Source organism: Physella acuta, unplaced genomic scaffold, assembly GCF_028476545.2.
Source record: "Physella acuta isolate Inbredline_101_S28 unplaced genomic scaffold, ASM2847654v3 ptg000543l, whole genome shotgun sequence".
NCBI lineage: Eukaryota > Metazoa > Mollusca > Gastropoda > Physidae > Physella > Physella acuta.
This window is the reverse complement of record NW_026732062.1, coordinates 586,501-608,402: the sequence shown is the minus strand read 5'-3', so window position 1 is coordinate 608,402 and position 21,902 is coordinate 586,501. Positions and strand designations below refer to the sequence as shown.

General features: G+C 41.7%; 2 protein-coding genes across 2 annotated transcripts; both read right to left on the bottom strand.

The window, feature by feature from the left end:
• Window positions 1–738: 738 nt before the first annotated feature.
• On the bottom strand, window positions 739–18,259 carry LOC131946027 (uncharacterized). The gene is made up of 17 exons (XM_059306655.1): window positions 18,043–18,259; window positions 17,517–17,644; window positions 17,276–17,354; window positions 17,023–17,119; window positions 16,496–16,625; window positions 13,197–13,324; window positions 12,779–12,846; window positions 11,792–12,014; window positions 11,372–11,448; window positions 10,071–10,523; window positions 7,242–9,573; window positions 5,382–5,426; window positions 4,918–5,049; window positions 3,843–3,928; window positions 2,831–2,964; window positions 1,584–1,707; window positions 739–1,131 (listed from the first exon to the last, which is right to left on the bottom strand). Exons 1-17 carry the CDS (start codon window positions 18,257–18,259, stop codon window positions 935–937), a joined length of 4,650 nt encoding a protein of 1,549 aa, XP_059162638.1. The 3' UTR covers window positions 739–934.
• Window positions 18,260–20,441: 2,182 nt separating this feature from the next.
• On the bottom strand, window positions 20,442–21,464 carry LOC131946025 (galanin-like G-protein coupled receptor npr-9). The gene has a single exon (XM_059306654.1). It carries the CDS (start codon window positions 21,462–21,464, stop codon window positions 20,442–20,444), a length of 1,023 nt encoding a protein of 340 aa, XP_059162637.1.
• Window positions 21,465–21,902: the final 438 nt, after the last annotated feature.

The following is a 21,902-nucleotide window of genomic DNA, read 5'->3' as shown; positions in this document are numbered from 1 at the left end:
ACTAGTTTATTTCATACTTGACCATCATACTTGACCATCATACTAGTTTATTTCATACTTGACCATCATACTGGTTTATTTCATACTTGACCATCATACAGGTTTATTTCATACTTGACCATCATACAGGTTTTTTACATACTTGACCATCTGTTTTACACTCACTTTCAAGCTACTTGACATTAACTTTAAGTAAGTTTTTATAAAAAGAAGCTTTAAAAAAAAAGAAAACATGTACAATGTCCATTTAAAAAATGTGCTGACAAAATAATACAAACAGTTTATGCAGTATCACATCAATGTATAAAACACATCTCTTGTTGTGTGATTTATAATTTCACACAACAATAATTTATTTCATTAAAATAAAATTGCAAAGTATCAACTAATGTGACGTTAACACAAATGTTGTAAATATAAAAAATAAAGAAATAAATGTATTTACAATAAAATACTAATAAGCAAGCTTGACAAAAATGCTGAAATATCACAGTAACCAAGAATGGTTTAAGTGATAGACACATGTGTGTGTGGGGAGTGGGGGGGGGGGAGGTCTAACAAAATGTTGACCTAACGCAGCAATACAGGTATGTTGGCTGGTCCCAGCTCCTGGGTGGCTAACATCAGGTGTGGGGGGGGGGGGGGGGGGGAGAGACTACCTGGCATGTCAATACATCTCCATCTTTTTTTTAAATGTTGGAAGAAAACTTTCAGACAATTGGCCAGGGGTTTGAGGAGGGAGGGCACTTAAATTTCTAGCGGGGTATGCGGGAGGGTTGGTTGTATATATTTTCTATACAAATAATATTTTTTTCAAAAAGATGCCTGAAAGAAACTCTGAACAGTAGGAAAGGTTAGATGGTGAACCTAGAGGTCAGCAATCAATTATATGCACACCTCACAGGTCAAATTTGCAGATAAAAAATAGTGACCATTACACAGATATGACAGAAGTGACAGAACAAGGTGTCATGGTGGCAGTGGTCGCACATGGTGTCATGGCACTGACAACAGCAGACGTGCTTGACGACGTGGAGGTGAACGACCTGAGATAATCTCTGTAGGATGGGGTCAGCAGGTCAGCGACCTTGTGGCACTGGGTCAGGACATAGTCGTTGGCTTTGATTGGCTCTGTGAGGGTAAGTAACAAGTTTTATGATTGGTTACATCATGTTATAAGACATCTTGTGATTGGTTGTGTCAAGCTACTAAACATCTTGTTCAGTTAATCAACTACCTTATTGTTCATTCAATGTTTAAGGAAAAATTTTGTTTTTGTAATTATATAATAAAATGTGGGCTCAATTAGGAAATTCAGAATACCTTTCTTAAGTGCAACTGATAATCTAGGGTGCTGTTGGTTGTCTGAACTATGATTGTCTTGAAAGTGACTGATAGCATTAACTGTGGATTATCTAGGGTGCCATTGATTGTCTGAACTATGATTGTCTTGAAATTGACTGATAGCATTAACTGTGGATTATCTAGGGTACCAGTGATTGTCTGAACTATGATTGTCTTGTGGATTATCTAGATTAAGACAGATTGTGTTTTAACACCTGGGGTGAGCACCTAGACCTCACCTTGCCATGTAGAGCTGTCATGTGCGATGTAGACAACTGCAGGTACGCAGTGCTGCGCCACGCCCAGGTGCTCGGGGTCAAGACAGTTGGACATCCAGACAGGCAGGACCACGTGTTCCATGTGCTGGGGGGGGGGGGGGGGGGGGAGAAAGGTCATGTTAGAGGTCTTCATCAGAACCAGCTTAACATAGTCATCTAAAGCACAATCAGATCTAAATCTATCGAACCACATTAAGTTTTATACAAATGTATCTTTATAGCTTAAACTATCAATATATGACTTTGTTTTGCCCCAGGAAACAATGGAAGTATCTTGATAAATAAATCCTTCAGTGTGAACCAGTGCATTAGATGAAGAGATCTTTCCACCTTTGCCAGTATAGTCCAAAGGAATGCTAAACAATGCGTTTGGTACCTTCACTTGCAGAAGTTATAAGGAAAACAGAGTTGATCATCTAAGGGGCTCCACACCTGTTTCACAGTTTTCACTTCTAGATTTGTTGATGTCCCCATTTAACAAAGGGACGGAGTGGTCTAGCGGTAGAGAGCTGGACTGCTAACCCGTAAGTCTAGAGTTCGAATCCGGGTTCAAGTCAGTAGGCTGTCCCTGAGTCCACCCAACTCTGATGGGTACCTAACTCACGTTAGGGAAAGTAAAGGCGGCTGAGCATAGTGCTGACCACACTATCTCTTCATATGCCGAGGTCACTGAAACAAGTGAACTCTACTTCACTTGCCCCATAGACCCTCAGGTTTGAAAGGGAAACTTACTTACCAGTTAACAAGCCTCATCTGCCCAGTGGTTTGAACTCGGGAAACTCAGGTTAGCGACTGGGCAATGTCCTACCTGACCACAAAGCCTCCATTAATCTTTTTTCTTAAGTGTGTGTTGTAACCAATGACAACAAGGATGTCACTAACATAAGAACTAGGGGTAAGTGACATGTTGGGTAGACTGGGTATAACAAACTTGGATTAAACACATTGGCCCACACCTTGATTGGTGTTCATCATGTGTTGTATTTGTCAAGCTAATGAACCAACAAAGACAAAAGAACTTGAAAAGCTGAACCTGGGCTTTATCTTCAGGATTTACATTCACAACAGTTCCCTGTCTGTGTACAAAGAATAAAGAGATCCCATACTAGACAGAGGCCACTGACCTGTGGGTATCCCATGAACTTTGCTAGACAGAGGCCACTGACCTGTAGGTATCCCATGAACTTTACTAGACAGAGTCAACTGACCTGTGGGTAGCCCATGAACTTGTCCAGACACTGCAGCTGGTCAGAGGTCAGCTTGTAGATACAGCCCTCTACAGAACAGCTGGGGTTGTACTCCAGGTTAGGGAAACCTCCAACATCTGCGTCACCACTGGCAGCTAGTGGGGACATACAGGAGTCAGTGGGGACATACAGGAGTCAGTGGGGATAACAGGAGTCAGTGGGGGATAAAAAGCGTCAGTGGGGACATAGGGAGTCAGTGGGGATAACAGGAGTCAGTGGGGACATACAGGAGTCAGTGAGGACATACAGGAGTCAGTGGGGACATACAGGAGTCAGTGAGGAAATACAGGGATTCAGTGGGGACAAACAAAAGTCATTGGGTACTAAACAGTAGCTTTATATGAGTAAACATGTACATCTAATTTTGTTTTAAATAATTGGAAACTAATTTGTCAATGTGATTTGTCAATATGATTTGTCCATGCAATTTGTCCATGCAATTTGTCCATGCAATTTGTCCATGCAATTTGTCCATGCAATTTGTCCATGCAATTTGTCCATGCAATTTGTCCATGCAATTTGTCCATGCAATTTGTCCATGCAATTTGTCCATGCAATTTGTCCATGTAATTTGTCCATGCAATTTGTCCATGTAATTTGTCCATGTAATTTGTCCATGCAATTTGTCCATGTAATTTGTCCATGTAATTTGTCCATGTAATTTGTCCATGCAATTTGTCCATGTAATTTGTCCATGTAATTTGTCCATGCAATTTGTCCATGTAATTTGTCCATGTAATTTGTCCATGCAATTTGTCAATGTAATTTGTCCATGTAATTTGTCCATGTAATTTGTCCATGTAATTTGTCAATGTAATTTGTCCATGTAATTTGTCCATGTAATTTGTCCATGTCATTTGTCCATGTCATTTGTCCATGTAATTTGTCCATGTAATTTGTCCATGCAATTTGTCAATGTAATTTGTCTATGTAATTTGTCCATGTAATTTGTCCATGTAATTTGTCAACATACCTTTTCTATTGAAGACCAGACCAAAGCCAAAAAGTAGAGCCCAAAATCTTTCTGGTGACCTTTGACATCCCAAGTAGGTTGAGATCCTGGTGGGGAGGGGGGAGGGGGAGACAAAGTGGTTTACAGATGCTGGGTGGTTTGTTTTGTTTTCTTTTTGGGGGGGAGGGGGGATGACAACATTTATGTTAGTGTCAATATTACAGACTCATGGTGTTTCACTGTCAGGGCCCATTTCACTCCCCTGTCATGTCTCCCACCTGTCATGTCACCCACCTGTCATGTCTCCCACCTGTCATGTCACCCACCTGTCATGTCTCCCACCTGTCATGTCACCCACCTGTCATGTCTCACCTGTCATGTCACTCACCTGCCCTGTCACTCACCTGTGATGTCTTCCCTGTCATGTTACCCACCTGTCATGTCACCCACCTGTCATGTCTCCCACCTGTCATGTCACCCACCTGTCATGTCTCCCACCTGTCATGTCACCCACCTGTCATGTCTCACCTGTCATGTCACTCACCTGCCCTGTCACTCACCTGTGATGTCTTCCCTGTCATGTTACCCACCTGTCATGTCACCCACCTGTCATGTCTCCCACCTGTCATGTCACCCACCTGTCATGTCTCCCACCTGTCATGTCACCCACCTGTCATGTCTCCCACCTGTCATGTCACCCACCTGTCATGTCTCACCTGTCATGTCATTCACCTGCCCTGTCACTCACCTGTGATGTCTTCCCTGTCATGTTACCCACCTGTCATGTCACCCACCTGTCATGTCTCCCACCTGTCATGTCACCCACCTGTCATGTCTCCCACCTGTCATGTCACTCACCTGCCCTGTCACTCACCTGTGATGTCTTCCCTGTCATGTTACCCACCTGTCATGTCACCCACCTGTCATGTCTCCCACCTGTCATGTCACCCACCTGTCATGTCTCCCACCTGTCATGTCTCCCACCTGTCATGTCTCCCACCTGTCATGTCTCCCACCTGTCATGTCACCCACCTGTCATGTCACTCACCTGTCATGTCACTCACCTGTCATGTCACTCACCTGTCATGTCACTCACCTGTCAGGGCTCATGTGGTGATCATAAGCAAAGAAAAAGAGACAGCCATCAGGGGGTCTGGCATTGAGTTTAAAACACAGAGGGGGCACGGCACACAGGGCAGCCATGTCGACCTTTGACCCCGCAGCCAATCTGATGGGCAGAAAGTTGTTAGCATTTGTCATTTAGAGCTTCAAGCATTTTTTTTAAAAGGGCTAAAATCATTTTTTTCCTGGGTTTAAATCATTTTTTACCTGGGTTTAAATAATTTTAAATAATTTTTACCTGGGTTTAAATAATTTTTACCTGGGTTTAAATAATTTTTACCTGGGTTTAAATAATTTTTACCTGGGTTTAAATAATTTTTACCTGGGTTTAAATAATTTTTACCTGGGTTTAAATCATTTTTTACCTGGGTTTAAATCATTTTTACCTGGGTTTAAATCATTTTTACCTGGGTTTAAATAATTTTAGATAATTTTTACCTGGGTTTAAATAATTTCTTAGCTTGAGCAACAACTTCCAAAGGCCTGTTAGAAAATGGAAGAATGAACTCATAATTCTTTATCAAATTCCCTTGATATGATTTTTATTGAAATAAATTTTAATTTATTGAATACTAGCGTACCCGTCCCCCGCGCGTTGCCGCGGGGATAGAAGAAAGTATGACGAAATGTATTAGAAAGATTTCACCAACGCGTTACCAATCATGTTCTTAGACGCGTGACCGTCTTTTCTAAAAGTGAGTTATTAAAATGTAAACAAAGCCTGGGCTTAATTCATAAATATTGGGACACAGGTTTACCTACACTACCGCATGTAAACATTGAGTGTACATTAATCACTCACCGAAATAATATGTTAGAACACACTTCGGTGACCGCCCATGTGTCAGAGATGTACAGGGGCGTTCCCCCCCCCCCCCCCCAGATTACACTACCGCATAGGCGCGGCGTACGACCCCTGGCTCCTTAAAAGTAATAGGCGCCATCGTGCCAAATAGCATCCTGTTAATAATGATGCAGATTTCATCATTCGCTAAAGTGCCACAAATGAACAGGCTTTTTTTTCTTTAACACGTAAAAAAGACATGTTTTAAACATCAGTGTGACTGATGAAATATGCTAGCGTTACTAATGGTCTATTATTAGATGCTCGATCTCAATTTCTGACTGGATTTTCTAATAGTAGATGCTTATTGCATCACTGGCAAAGTGACGAAACTCTACAGTAGGCTCCTCATATTCAAAAAGTTATTTTTTCATCTTTGGCAAGGTGACGAAACTGTACAGAAGGATTTCCTCGCGTTACAAAGTTATTTTTAGAAGACTGTTGTAGTTTTACCGCTGAGTATAGTAGTACCCCTTACTCGCTATGCAGGGCGCTCGATTAACGGGTGCCAAGTGCCAACATAGTCGCTCTAAAACTCTGGGCGCCAAACCGTGTATTGACGAAAGTTGTACCCTATATGGCGCCGCCCATAAGAAACTTTAGTTTTCTTTTTCGCAGAAATATTCTCGGGAGTATTCTCATCTACTTCCTAAAGTTTCATGGCACTCGGATGAACCGCATCCGAGTTTTATTTTTTATATACCGTGTATAGAGAAAAAAAATCGCTCCCCCTGGGGGCGCCGCCCTTGCAATATTAAACAATATTTTTTTGCAGAACCCTACCATTGAGTGATCTAATCATCTCCCCAAAGTTTCATGGTACACGGATGAACGATGTGAAACCGAAATAGACTTTTATTTTTATAAACCGTATATAGAGAAAAATCGGACCCTCCCGTGGCGCCGCCCTTGCGAAATTAAAAATTATTTTTTTACAGAACCTTTTTCTAGAGTGGTATAATGAACTCCCCAAAGTTTCATGCCTATCGGATGAACGGTGTCACTGCAATTCACTTTTATTATTTTTATATACCGTATATAGAGAAAAATTGGACCCTCCCGTGGCGCCGCCTTTGCGAAATTAAAAATTATTTTTTTACAGAACCCTTCCCTAGAGTGGTATAATGAACTCCCCAAAGTCTCATGGCTATCGGATGAACGATGCCAAACCAAAATCGACTTTTATTTTTATATACTGTATATAGAAAAACAAATCGCGCCCTGCCGGGGCGCCACCCCTGCGAATTTGAATTTTTTTTTTTCGCAGAAACCTCCCCAGGAATATTCTCAACAACTTCCCAAAGTTTCACGGCGATGTGATGAGAGGTGTAGTAATGCATAAAGGACAGACAAACAAACAAACACACACACATACATTGCTTTATATATATATAGATTTGAAAATAAACTTGGTGAAACTAAAAGAAACCAAAAACAAAAAAAAGACAACTGACCTGTCCCCTGGGTCATCAGGCAACAAATTCCTGTCTGACATGTTTTGTTCTGTCACAGCTGTGACAGGTGCTGGTTGCACTGTCTGTGTCATGGGGTTCACATGACAACCATCTTCTTCAACATGGTTGTCACTCTCCAACCCGCTGTCTGTAGTGGTCCCACTCCATGGCCTGGCTGCCGCAGGTTGAACCTCATTATCATCATCACCATCATCATCACATCCCGCCTCATCCGTCCCCTCGTCATCACTACTCTCCATACAGTGCTGCCTGTAAGCCTCCAACAAATTTTGATCGCTCTCAGTTTGACGCAACACATCCAGGTTGACACGCTGCCTTCTCACACTGCCTGAATCTTTCTTTGGCAAATCTCGCTGGGATAATTCTACCTGTTTCTTCTGTAGGCAGGTGAGAAAAGGGTAATCTTTCTCCAGCTGTTGTTGGATGAGGGTCACTTGTTTCTCTAGAAATTTCTTCTCATCTTCAAGTTTCTGCTGTGCTTCAGTGTCCACATGATCAGCATAGCTCCGTGGGTTCAAGTCTCTTGTGACCTCAAGCTTATCCCCCACACAGGGGGCAGATTGTCCCCAAGTGGTCACCTCAGTCTCTACCTGCTTACAATCCTTTCTTGTGAGCCTATCCCCAACACAGGGGGCAGATTGTCCCCATGTGGTCACCTCAGTCTCTACCTGCCTACAATCCTTCCTTGTGCCACCAGCTGAGCAAGTGACCTTTGCTGGGGTAGAGGCTGCAGATTTTCTACGCCTGTCTGGTTTAACAGGGACGTATAAATTAGTCTGCTGGTAGAGGGCGCTGCTGATCATGGTGCTGAGTGACAGTTCTTTGCGCTGGAATTGGGCCTGTGTTGGATAGATGGGCATCAAGTTTTCAGACTCCAGTGGTGAAGATTCACCAAGGGAAACAACTTGGTGTGTTTTTGTTGAAAGTTTTCCCCCAGCAGATTGGGTTCTTTGTTTTGGCTTGGAGGTCAAGTTTTGTTTTGATGGGAGTTCAGTATGTGGGTCAAGGTCAGGGTCCTGTTCCAGGGACTTCAAGTCGACCTGCAGCTTGAAGGTCTCTGTCTTCAGGTCAGTCCTGACCTGCAGGATCTCCTGCTCAAGTAGGTCAAACTTGCTCAGGTGGGGGTCAGCTCTGGCAAGGTCAAGGTCATCATCTGAGTGGTCACTGGGCAGCTGGTCCCACATGAGGTCAGCTTCATACAGCTCCCTGTCCCTCAGGTCAACTTGACCTGGCCCACCCACAGATCTCTCTCTGGAAGCTTCCATCTTGTCTTCCTGGCACTTGCTGGCTGACCTGACCTTCTTGCCAGATTTCGACCTTTTTGACTTGCCAGTTTGACCAGCCGTCTGTTTGGGATGTTTGTACGACTGGTGTGAAGTCACATGACTTGGGTTGGGTGCACTGCTGGGTCTAGATTTAGAGGTCAAGGTCAAGCCAAGTCTGCTCTTGATCTGGTTCCTCTCTGCAAACACCTGACCACTGGCAGGACGCAGGTCCCTGTGGGCAAACAAGTGACCACTGGCAGGACGCAGGTCCCTGTGGGCAAACAAGTGACCACTGGCAGGACGCAGGTCCCTGTGGGCAAACAAGTGACCACTGGCAGGACGCAGGTCCCTGTGGGCAAACACCTGACCACTGGCAGGACGGTGGTCTCTGCTCCTGGTATCATAAACAACTCTATCAGAGTAAACTGAGGAGCTGAATGGTCGCGGCATCTTCCTGCCTGACCTACGGCTGGACTTGCCAACCTTACCTCTGGGGGGTAGATGGGGAATTGTGCTATTTTTAGAATCTTCTCTTTCAACAAGGCTGTCTGATTGGTCGGCTGCTGACCCACAAGGCTCAGAGTTATCAACATCACCAGCCTTCTTGACCAGCCCCTGTGCTGATGTATCAGTGCCTGGGTCCAGCATATTGTTGCCATGGTTACCAACATCACCAGCCTTCTTGACCAGCCCCTGTGCTGATGTACCTCTGCCAGGGTCCAGCATATTGTTGCCATGGTTACCAACATCACCAGATTTCTCGACCAGCCCCTGTGTTGATGTATCTCTGCCTGGGTCCAGCTTTTTGCTGGAATGTCTAGTTTTCTTACTGTGTGAGCCAAACCTCTTGTCTAGTTTACTCTTGGTGTCAGCCATCTTTGTTCCACGTTCCTTTGCCTGACGTTCCGCCTGATCTTGTGGCAGCTCATAGAAAACAGTGGCAGACATGGGTCTGGGTGTTTGGTTCCCCCTGTGTGCTGCATGGTTGGCTGAGGTAACCTCTTGACACAATGGGGAGAACTCAGTGGGCTGGGTGCCGGAGTTATCTGTTGAGTGGATAAAACAGGTGTGTCAAACAGACAGTAATGTCACCATGACACAGTGAATGGATGGGGTGGTCCAGTGGTAGAGCACACAGCTGGGATAGAGTTAGGCCATCTGGCTCTGTCAGGTATCTGAGCCCACCAGATTCCCTGAGCACACCCAGCTTTATTGAGTACCTGAGTCAGGGTAAGATAAGGCAGCTAGGCAATGTGCCTTTATATCCTGAGGTCTAGATACCGATGAACTCTACTCCACCTGCTATATCAGGGGTCTCCAAACTACGGCCCGCGATGTCCTCTCATCCGGCCCGCGGAGATCCTTTTGTCCACGGAAAAAACGTTTGTTGCTGATGGCTGAGGAAGTTTGCCCAGAAAAATCAAAGACATGCCTAGAAGAAACTGGCCCCCGAACTGAAATTCGATAGTTAATGCGGCCCTCGGACTGAAAAGTTTGGAGACCCCTGTGCTATATGGACCAACTATTTAAATTACTACTATACCTGAGCATGTTTTCCCTTCATTATTCCTGTCCTTTGGGGTTTGATGAGAATTCCCTCCCTTTGAATCAGCTTGACCAGTTGGGTCCCTTGGTATCAAATGATGGATTTCTTTCCCAGCTCCAACATCATCACCATCATCACCATCACCATCATCACGATGTTGACCAGCACTTGATGCAGGGCGACAAGATGACTTGCCTTTCTTGCCGTTCTCCTTCTTCAACTTGTTGTTCACAACTTTTAAACTTGTCAAGTGGCTGTCGGCATGAGCTGTCAAGTGGCTGTCTCCATGAGCTGTCAAGTGGCTGTCTCCATGAGCTGTCAAGTGGCTGTCCACGTCAGCAAACCTGACAGCTTTGGTCAGCTCGTCCCCAGCTGTTTTAGGCCTGAGCCTGGACCTGGGGCAGCTGTCTTGGCTGTTGAATGAGGTGTGGGGCCTCTTCTCAACATCAGCTGATTACATCAATGAGACATGGGTGCTACGTTAGTTATACATCAACAAAACTAACTAACAAAAAGGTTTGAAATCAACTGCTAAACAAGGTCTCAACAGCATGAGTAATATCTACAAAAGAAATATCCCAAAAGAACAAATGGGCTACCACTACAAACCCACCTCTATAGACTTAACTACAAAACTACCACTACAAACCCACCTCTATAGACTTAACTACAAAACTACCACTACAAACCCACCTCTATAGCCCTAACTACAAAACTACCACTACAAACCCACCTCTATAACCCTAACTACAAAACTACCACTACAAACCCACCTCTAAAGCCCCTAACTACAAAACTACCACTACATGCCCACCTCTAAAGCCCCTAACTACAAAACTACCACTACATGCCCACCTCTAAAGCCCCTAACTACAAAACTACCACTGCATGCCCACCTCTAAATACCTAACTACAAAACTACCACTACATGCCCACCTCTAAATACCTAACTACAAAACTACCACTACATGCCCACCTCTAAAGCCCCTAACTACAAAACTACCACTACATGCCCACCTCTAAAGCCCCTAACTACAAAACTACCACTGCATGCCCACCTCTAAATACCTAACTACAAAACTACCACTACATGCCCACCTCTAAATACCTAACTACAAAACTACCACTGCATGCCCACCTCTAAATACCTAACTACAAAACTACCACTACAAGCCCACGTCTATAGACCTAACAACAAAACTACCACTACAAGCCCACCTGCATAGACCTAACTACAAAACTACCACAACAAACACACCTCTATAGCCCTAACTACATAACTACCACTACAAACCCACCTCTGGCCTCCTGGGCTGAACTAGCTTGAGGGTCAGTGCTGGTGGATTTGGGAACATCCCATCTGGGCGGAGACTCACTGTAGAGAAGACATATATTTGAGGGTGAGTGACAGAATTCAACCTCAGACATTCATAACATAATGCACATACAGAAAGTAGATGTTGATTTGGCACATTGAGCCCTTTGGTGAAGGTGGAGTAGAGTTCATCTGGTTCTGTGGCAACATGAAAAGATGATGTGGCCAGGAAAACATCCAGGTATGTTGCATGTACTCATTAGATAGATCCTAGCTCCAAACTTATGACATTGTTTGGGGGCTGTCAACATCACTCAACCATTTGACATTTCTATTTTTATACATTTGAATAGATTATGTTACATATTATACTATACAGTTAAACATTAATTTTTAACTCTACCAGTCAACCTTGACCCCTGGTGGCTGGGGTGAAGAATCTTCAAAGCTATTGTTGAGGTCAGTGGGCAGATCTATTTCAGGATCAGGGGTGGAAGCTTCAGACGTTCTGTGCAAAGATTCTGGCAAGTCTGGGGTGTCCTGACCGTGGGGGTAGGGGGGCCCAGACAAGATGGCCTTCCACCTCTGGTAAGTTCTGCTCTCACTGGCTGAGTAGGCGCGTGTTTCTGTACAGGCAAATTGTAAGCTTAATTTAGGGGACAGGCAAATTGTAAGCTTAATTTAGGGGACAGGCAAATTGTTTTAGTACAAGCAAGTTTAATTTAGGGGCCATGCACACACTGAGTAGGGTCATCATTGTCTGGCAAAAGCCAACTTTTTTGCTCAAGGGGAAGGGAACTGGGACACAGTGGACAATATAATGTTGAAACATAACATCAGTATTCTTATATGGATTGCTGTGCTATGCGACCTAAGTGATAAGGGCTATGACTACAGAAAGAACATTTTTAAAAAAAAAAGACAAATAACAAAATAGAAAAATGGAACAGGTGGGGAGGGGAGGCTACTAGCATCAGTTTTCATTTGGTTTAGGAGATGGGGAAAAGTTTTCCTAAATTAATGATCCCTTCAGAAAATAAATTGCCAATCAAGTCTTTCTATGTTCAAGTCATGCACTATGGTCAAGTCAACTGAGGGTCAGATGGTAGAGCTAACGATTGCTAACCCAACAGTCTTGAGTTCAAATCACATGTTTGAGATGGTAGAATCTCCACTCAGCACTGATGGGTACCTGACTCGTGTGAGGAAAACCAAGGCAGCTGGGCATAAAGCTGACCCCACTATCCCTTCATATGCGGAGGTAACTGAAACACATGGTCTTGTTTCTTAATCTGCTGCATAAGTCTTGGGTACAAATGGGAAAAGATGTGGTCACTTCTTAAATCTAGTCTTAATGTGGTCAAGTTTTACTGGACTGGCCAAGACTGACCTGCAACAATCCCCCTACACTGGTGTATACTTGGTCCTGTGATAGCAACTGGTTCCAGAGATTTCATCCTGCCATCGGGGGGGGGGGGGAATACACAAATAAAGTTTCATTATGTCTAAAACAAACTAAAGGTAATTAAATTACTAACCCATGTAGACACACAAAAAATGCATGCAAAACGTTTTAATAAGAAGCTTTCATGTAATTATGCACTATTTAAATAACTAAAGTTTGAAACAAATTGGTTACTTAGAAGTGGTCGAAATTTTGCTCAGGAGTTTTTATCCATGATGGGGACAAAAGCACGACTGACAGAGGAGGCTTGTTGTAAAATAAAAGCTTGTAATAATATAATAGTAGTGTACTGAACATGTTTCCACACTTGAAATATAAAAGACCAATTGGTAAACTTTTTTACCTGGCTTTTAACAAGCGACCTCTGACATAGTTGACCTTTGGCAGTTTGTGTTCTTTCAGGATTTTGTTCATGACATGAGTGGCCATGGCAGTGCTCTCTGCCAGCTGACGGCTGGATGAGACTGGTGCCTAAAGGGTTAAAGTGTAGCTATCATCAATAGGACTAATCATGAGACTGGTGCCTAAAGGGTTAAAGGGTAGCTATCATCAATAGGACTAAACATGAGACTGGTGCCTAAAGGGTTAAAGGGTAGTTATCATCAATAGGACTAAACATGAGACTGGTGCCTAAAGGGTTAAAGGGTAGCTTTCATCAATAGGACTAAACATGAGCTGGTGCCTAAAGGGTTAAAGGGTAGCCATCATCAATAGGACTAAACATGAGTTGGTGCCTAAAGGGTTAAAGGGTAGCTATCATCAATAGGACTAAACATGAGACTGGTGCCTAAAGGGTTAAAGGGTAGCTTTCATCAATAGGACTAAACATGAGACTGGTGCCTAAAGGATTAAAGGGTAGCTTTCATCATTAGGACTAAACATGAGACTGGTGCCTAAAGGGTTAAAGGGTAGCTATCATCAATAGGACTAAACATGAGACTGGTGCCTAAAGGGTTAAAGGGTAGCTTTCATCAATAGGACTAAACATGAGACTGGTGCCTAAAGGATTAAAGGGTAGCTTTCATCATTAGGACTAAACATGAGTTGGTGCCTAAAGGGTTAAAGGGTAGCCATCATCAAAATAGGACTAAACATGAGACTGGTGCCTAAAGGGTTAAAGGGTAGCTATCATCAATAGGACTAAACATGAGTTGGTGCCTAAAGGGTTCAAGGGTAGCTATCATCAATAGGACTAAACATGAGACTGGTGCCTAAAGGGTTAAAGGGTAGCTATCATCAATAGGACTAAACATGAGACTGGTGCCTAAAGGGTTAAGGGGTAGCTATCATCAATAGGACTAAACATGAGACTGGTGCCTAAAGGGTTAAAGGGTAGCTTTCATCAATAGGACTAAACATGAGACTGGTGCCTAAAGGGTTAAAGGGTAGCTTTCATCAATAGGACTAAACATGAGACTGGTGCCTAAAGGGTTCAAGGGTAGCTCTCATCAATAGGACTAAACATGAGACTGGTGCCTAAAGGGTTAAAGGGTAGCTTTCATCAATAGGACTAAACATGAGACTGGTGCCTAAAGGATTAAAGGGTAGCTTTCATCATTAGGACTAAACATGAGACTGGTGCCTAAAGGGTTAAAGGGTAGCTATCATCAATAGGACTAAACATGAGACTGGTGCCTAAAGGGTTCAAGGGTAGCTATCATCAATAGGACTAAACATGAGACTGGTGCCTAAAGGGTTAAAGGGTAGCTATCATCAATAGGACTAAACATGAGACTGGTGCCTAAAGGGTTAAAGGGTAGCTATCATCAATAGGACTAAACATGAGACTGGTGCCTAAAGGGTTAAAGGGTAGCTATCATCAATAGGACTAAACATGAGACTGGTGCCTAAAGGGTTAAAGGGTAGCTATCATCAATAGGACTAAACATGAGACTGGTGCCTAAAGGGTTAAAGGGTAGCTATCATCAATAGGACTAAACATGGACTGGTGCCTAAAGGGTTAAGGGGTAGCTATCATCAATAGGACTAAACATGAGACTGGTGCCTAAAGGGTTAAAGGGTAGCTATCATCAATAGGACTAAACATGAGACTGGTGCCTAAAGGGTTAAAGGGTAGCTATCATCAATAGGACTAAACATGAGACTGGTGCCTAAAGGGTTAAAGGGTAGCTATCATCAATAGGACTAAACATGAGACTGGTGCCTAAAGGGTTCAAGGGTAGCTATCATCAATAGGACTAAACATGAGACTGGTGCCTAAAGGGTTAAGGGGTAGCTATCATCAATAGGACTAAACATGAGACTGGTGCCTAAAGGGTTAAAGGGTAGCTATCATCAATAGGACTAAACATGAGACTGGTGCCTAAAGGGTTAAAGGGTAGCTATCATCAATAGGACTAAACATGGACTGGTGCCTAAAGGGTTAAGGGGTAGCTATCATCAATAGGACTAATCATGAGACTGGTGCCTAAAGGGTTAAAGGGTAGCTATCATCAATAGGACTAAACATGAGACTGGTGCCTAAAGGGTTAAAGGGTAGCTATCATCAATAGGACTAAACATGAGACTGGTGCCTAAAGGGTTAAAGGGTAGCTATCATCAATAGGACTAAACATGAGACTGGTGCCTAAAGGGTTCAAGGGTAGCTATCATCAATAGGACTAAACATGAGACTGGTGCCTAAAGGGTTAAAGGGTAGCTATCATCATTAGGACTAAACATGAGACTGGTGCCTAAAGGGTTAAAGGGTAGCTATCATCAATAGGACTAAACATGAGACTGGTGCCTAAAGGGTTCAAGGGTAGCTATCATCAATAGGACTAAACATGAGACTGGTGCCTAAAGGGTTAAAGGGTAGCTATCATCAATAGGACTAAACATGGACTGGTGCCTAAAGGGTTCAAGGGTAGCTATCATCAATAGGACTTAACATGAGACTGGTGCCTAAAGGGTTAAAGGGTAGCTATCATCAATAGGACTAAACATGAGACTGGTGCCTAAAGGGTTAAAGGGTAGCTATCATCAATAGGACTAAACATGAGACTGGTGCCTAAAGGGTTAAAGGGTAGCTATCATCAATAGGACTAAACATGAGACTGGTGCCTAAAGGGTTAAAGGGTAGCTATCATCAATAGGACTAAACATGAGACTGGTGCCTAAAGGGTTAAAGGGTAGCTATCATCAATAGGACTAAACATGAGACTGGTGCCTAAAGGGTTAAAGGATAGCTATCATCAATAGGACTAAACATGAGGAATATATTTTAACATGACAAATACAAGTTTAGATGAGAAATATTTGTTAAGATGAGAAATACTAGTTTAGCTTAGAAATTTGGGTTGGCATTGTCTGGATGGTAACACTCACGGCTGCTAAACATGAATTCAAACAAAAACAGATGAGGCTCAATAGCTGAGGAAAGCAACCTGTCAGGGACAGTTAACTCCAAATTCAAACAATTGCTGCCTTGTAGTTTGTTCTTGGATAGACAACGGTTATGGTAGTAAATCCAGAAAGAAAAGCAGGCAGAAATCTGAGCTAACAGCATATATAGAGCCTAACATGTTGACATTGAATTAAGTTGAAGGAAATCATGTCTAATATTACAATTAAGAAAAAAAAATGAGAAATACGAGTTTACAAGAGAACAATGTTTTTTTTAGATGAGAAATCTAAGCTTACATGAGTTTTCTCTGGCTTGAATCTACTTTGTTTGAAAGGCATCTTGACTTTAGGGTTTGGTTTGGGTGGTTTGAGCACAGGGGATGTGTAGGACGAGGCTGAACTGACCCTCAACTGACCAGCAGAAAACCTGTAGAAGATGGTGATAAGACTTTTTTTACAGCTATTCATTGTGATAGGGACATTGTGATTGGCTGGAAGAGTGTTCATCTGCTAACCAAAAGTTTAAAGTCCAGACTTAAGTCTGCAGTAGGTCCTAGAGTCCATTACGGAAAATTAACATGGCTTGACTTAGTGCTGACCACACCATCCTTTCATAAGCCGAGCTCAAGATACATTAACTCTACTTCATCTGCCTTATGGATTGTTAAGTCTGAAAAGGGAACTTGACATTAATTGTGGTGTGAAAACAGCGTCAATTAGCCTCCACGATATGTGACGTAAGCATAAAAAACAATATGTAAGTGCCCAGCTGGGTGACAAGGTTTAACCAACCAGGACAACTAGCAAACTTTCAGGTGACTGACCTTGAAAAAGCAGGTGTTCTATTCCCAGCACTAGAGCACCTGGACTCACAACCAGGGGTGGGGGGACAGTTTCTGCTAGGTGCCATGTTGGGTGTGGCTGTAAGAAAAAAAAATTGGAGTATTTGAATAGCTCAAGAAAACAGGAATAAAGCTAAAACAAAACACAGCAGGTATGATTTTTTTAAAATCTAGTTCTAAAACAATGAGGTTGATTTATTTGATAACTGACTGTTTAGGTATAACTTTTTTGTACCCTGAACTTGATTCTCCAAGTTTAGTTTTCTATTGGCATTTGGCATCATGTCTACTGAGAGAAATGTTGAGCCCTGTTGCTAAATATACAAGAGTAAATCACCACATGTAGAGACATTTTTAGCATACATTAAACACCTATTTATTTTTTTATTTAAGATTTATAAATATATTAATTGTAATTTAGTTTAAAGAATCCTTATTTCTAAAAATCCAAGGTTTAAATAAAACCAAACAACTACCTCATGTTCTTTCAATGGTCTAGCTCGACTGGCTATTGATGACCTTAGAGCTGAGTTGTTGGCCCTAGCAGGTTTCTGTAGCCTGGGTGTGTGTGAGGAGAAGAAACTGTGGTCTGAATAGGCACTGTCTGTGGAAATAGCAATAATATTTTTTAGGTATACTAATTAAACAAACATTTTAAGGAAAAACAAATGATCAAGCTTGAAATGTTTCTGTCTTATAGCTTGAATAAAAACTCTGCAAAACACAGCTTTGTTACTAAATTGTATCTATAATGTCGTTAAATTTTATTTTTCGATAAACTAGATTCATTTCTATTTGTTTTTTCTTTCTTTCAATTTGTCTTTTTAAATTGTACTTTAAGTTATAGAACCTTAGTACATTTTAACTGTAATTTTGTGTACAAATCAATTTGATTAATTTTATATAAAGGTTATTGTTACATTAAAGTCACCAGCCTTAACCTTTGTAATATAGCCACAATAGTGGTCTAATATCTACAAGTAGATACTTGAACAACTGTACCTGATCTTCTAGGCACAGTGTATAACATCAAATCCAAATCTTTCTCAGCCATTTCAGGGTCAGGGTCATTTCTAGCAACATCAGCCCCACAGTTAGAGAACTCTTGAAACTGTATGGATCTGTTTTCATATTTAGAATGTCTTTCCTTTCTAGAGCTGGCCACAGTGGTGCCAGGGTTATTCTCATCAGCAACTGGATCATATGCTAAAGCTGACATTGTTTACCTGTTAAATAATTCTCTGATATCAGTAAAAGTGAATGTGTCATTAACACAATAGTGAGTGAACTGCAACCTGTAGATCCTACTCAAGATATATATATATATAGTATTGATATCCTGACATTAACATTAGCAATAGCAGAAGTGAAAAACCTTGGTAAAATACTGTATTGTCCAAATCCTGTCTTTTTAAGGAAACTGACATAATTACCAGCAGTGTTGTGTGGAGATTTTACTGATTCTGGACATACCACTAAAGTTAAAAGGTAGCCTCAAATTCATTGTTCTTGTGGGTAAACTTTATTAAAGTTTAAAATAGCAGATTTAAGTTAAGTTTGGCCATAATTATATTACTAAATTATTTTGTATTAAAAAAAAATAGGGGTCAAGTCAGTAAAGCTCATGGTTGCTAAACCGAAAAGTCAATGAATGATCTGAACCATGTTTAATTTTCACAACAAGGAATCATTATGAACTAAAAATATGAATGTCTAAAATTTTAGTCTTCAACAGAGCATAATTTTCATTTTTTGATTAATGGGATTGAAAATAAACCTCACTAGACTAGAATATTTGAAAAAACTATAGGCCCTACACTTGAGAAAAAAGTACAAACCACATAGATGTAGGCCTATTATTACTAATTTCATTAAAATAATGTAGGTGCCTAATTAGTACCTAGATCTAGATCTACTACTACTATACACTATACTAGTATTACTAATACTAGGCACGGACAATTTCACAAAAAGAATTTAGAATATTAGGCCTATCCTATATAGATCTAGATGTAATATTCTAGGCTATCTGATCAAAAATTTATAAATTTAAACTCAGTTTAAAACCTGTAGTTTCTCCCAATCGTGCTTGCCTTCTATTTAAAGCCGCAATTAATTTTATAGACTAGTTACGGCTTAATGGACTTTTTCAATTTTTTAACTCAAGGAAATGAAACTGGGTGGCCATATTTGTTTATAGCTGTTATTTGGTCAGAAACAAGACCTACGCATCCGCAAAAAAATATAATTTCAAAAGTTAATAACTTTCTTTCGTTAGAATGTAAACTGATTTTATAAAATATTAATAAAACTAAAAATAAGGAAAAATAGATTTTAAAAATAGTTTTTTTAGAATTTTAAAATATTGAATTTGTGTATTACAATTTGATGTATTACTTCGACAATACTCTACCTCTTCTTTCTTAGGAGGACAGGACTTTTTAGCCTCAGACGACATGCAGAAACAGTTTCGAATTTTTACCGTGAAATTAAACGTCTAAAGAACCAAAACATTACATCATTCCTTATTCCAAAACATCAGAAAACAATACAAACTTGATATATAACAAGATCTTTTATTTATATTTTTTTTCGCAATCATAAATCATATTTTATATCTATAGAGGCTGATGTATCATTTTCTTTTTTTTCCGGATCGTTCTGTTGTGTAGTCGATCAGTGTTTCGTCCAGACTTTTTTCTCCGGGGGGGCACTTGAAATTTTCGGGGGGGGGGGGGCGGTAGACTTTCTTCGGGGGGGGGCGGACACAGTTAAAAGTATATATTTTCTATATAAATTATATAAATTTCATTTCGTTCGGGGGGGCGGTAAAAAAATTTCGGGGGGAGCTTCGCCCCCCCGAAGAGATGCCTGGAAGAAACTCTGTAGTCGATTGACATTATTTGATGCTTTTTCATTTCACAATTTAATATCTTTAATGACTAAAATGAATAATACACTAGATCTAGCTGCAGACCAACATTGAAATCTGTTATAAATTGTTTTTTAAGAGTAGGCTGTAACTAATTTTAAGAGAAACACAACTGTGTAGTAGGCCTATATGTGTATATTTGTTTTCATTAAACCATATTAAGTCATTAATATTGAAAACTCGGGGTACAGTAAAGCCTAGGCTCATATAATGACTCCTTAATAGACCCAGCAATAATTACAATAGGCTTATATTGGATTTAGCTTTAGACATATCTAGATCTATAATTTTTTTAATTAGTTAAATGTGTTTCTAAATTAAAAGAAACTCCCCGTATCCTTCTGGGTTATTTGAAAGTAGGCCAACAGAGAGCTGTCATTAATTTCGAAACAACTCATTCGTGTAAAACAGTTACATTTAGTATTTAGTGTAGATCTAGGCTACTAGCTCGTTATAGATGTATAGTCTTTTATAGCTGGCTGATATGTCGCTTTCTCTTTTCTTGAACACGAAGCAGCTGTAGAAACGTTCGCCTAAACTTCGTGTTGGTCAAGACGTAGATGACGAAGTTGACGGAGCCGTTGACACACAGCACGAACTGCAACACATTGTAAACAAACACGGCTGTCGTGTTGGGCGCGTCCGCTGAAAAAAAGGGGAAAACCTTGATCTGGGGGAAGATGGCGGGCAGGGAGACGAAAAAACAGGCGACCGAGTAAAACACGCAGACGGACAGCAGCGTTTTCGTCGTCCTCGACATTGGTTTCGACTTGAGTCTTGACGTTTCTCTATCCCTTGAGGTCGAGGAAAACCGCGTCATGTTTTTTCTCGCCAAGGACGCGACCTTGACTTTGACCCCGATGGCGAGACAGCCGGCGGTCACCACCGAGAAGGGGATGACGGTGGACGTGTACATCTTCTCGATGACGTCAGACACGGCCTGCTGTTGCCAGAACAGGTCTGACCGCTTGACCAGCCCGACGCTGACATTGAGCTTAGGGTCAAGGACGTAGGCAAACTGGAACCACGCCCGTGCGTAAAACTGCAGGCCGAAGCAGAAGACGTAGACCAGGCAGACGGCAGCCAGGGTTCGTCTGGGCGTCACGATACGAGCAAACTTGAGCGGGAAAAACACGGCTATCATCCGCTCTACTGTAATCAACGTCGGCAGCCCCATGGACGTGGTGCCCCCGCCCCAGTCCAGGACATCGAACACGTGATACAGGTAGTAGCACACCCGTGCGACGCCCTCGGGGAACACAAAGCCCTCCTGGCGCCCTGAGAAGTACAGAAGCTTGAGCACACTGTTGGCACCGAGCATGAAAGCGAGGTCTGACAGTGCTAGAGCGAAGAGCAGGATGTTGGAGCTTTTCTTAAAGCCTTGTGTGGCCAGCACCACTAGACTCACGCTGTTACCAAGGACGCCGAGTACAGCGACACCTGGAGTCAGGATGTAGACGAATGTCCAGTTGACAAGGGAAATAAGATCCATTCTTGTCCATTGGTCTGCCAGAGTTGTCGCGCCTACCAGCAGATCAGAGAAATAGTCTCCTACAACATATACTAGACTGGCCCAACAGCTAAAAACGCTTACATTCCGTCATTCGAATTTATGCCAAGAACAATCGACTACTTAACAACCAAGATACGGAAAAGAAATGTTTTAATTCTACAATTTACTTAAAGAATGAACAAGCCAATTTTATTATTTTCGTTTACCGCATATAAACAACATCCATTATAGTTACGTTCACATAAAAGGTTAATTTCACTTTGTACTTGAACGGGGAAGGGACATAACTCCAAGAAAGTTAATATTTGATTATTTGATTTTTATGTCACGCAAACATTCTCGGTACGATAAATAAATCTTATTATTGATCAAGGTCAAATATAGGGTTTTTCAAAAATTGTCTCGAGGTCAATATTT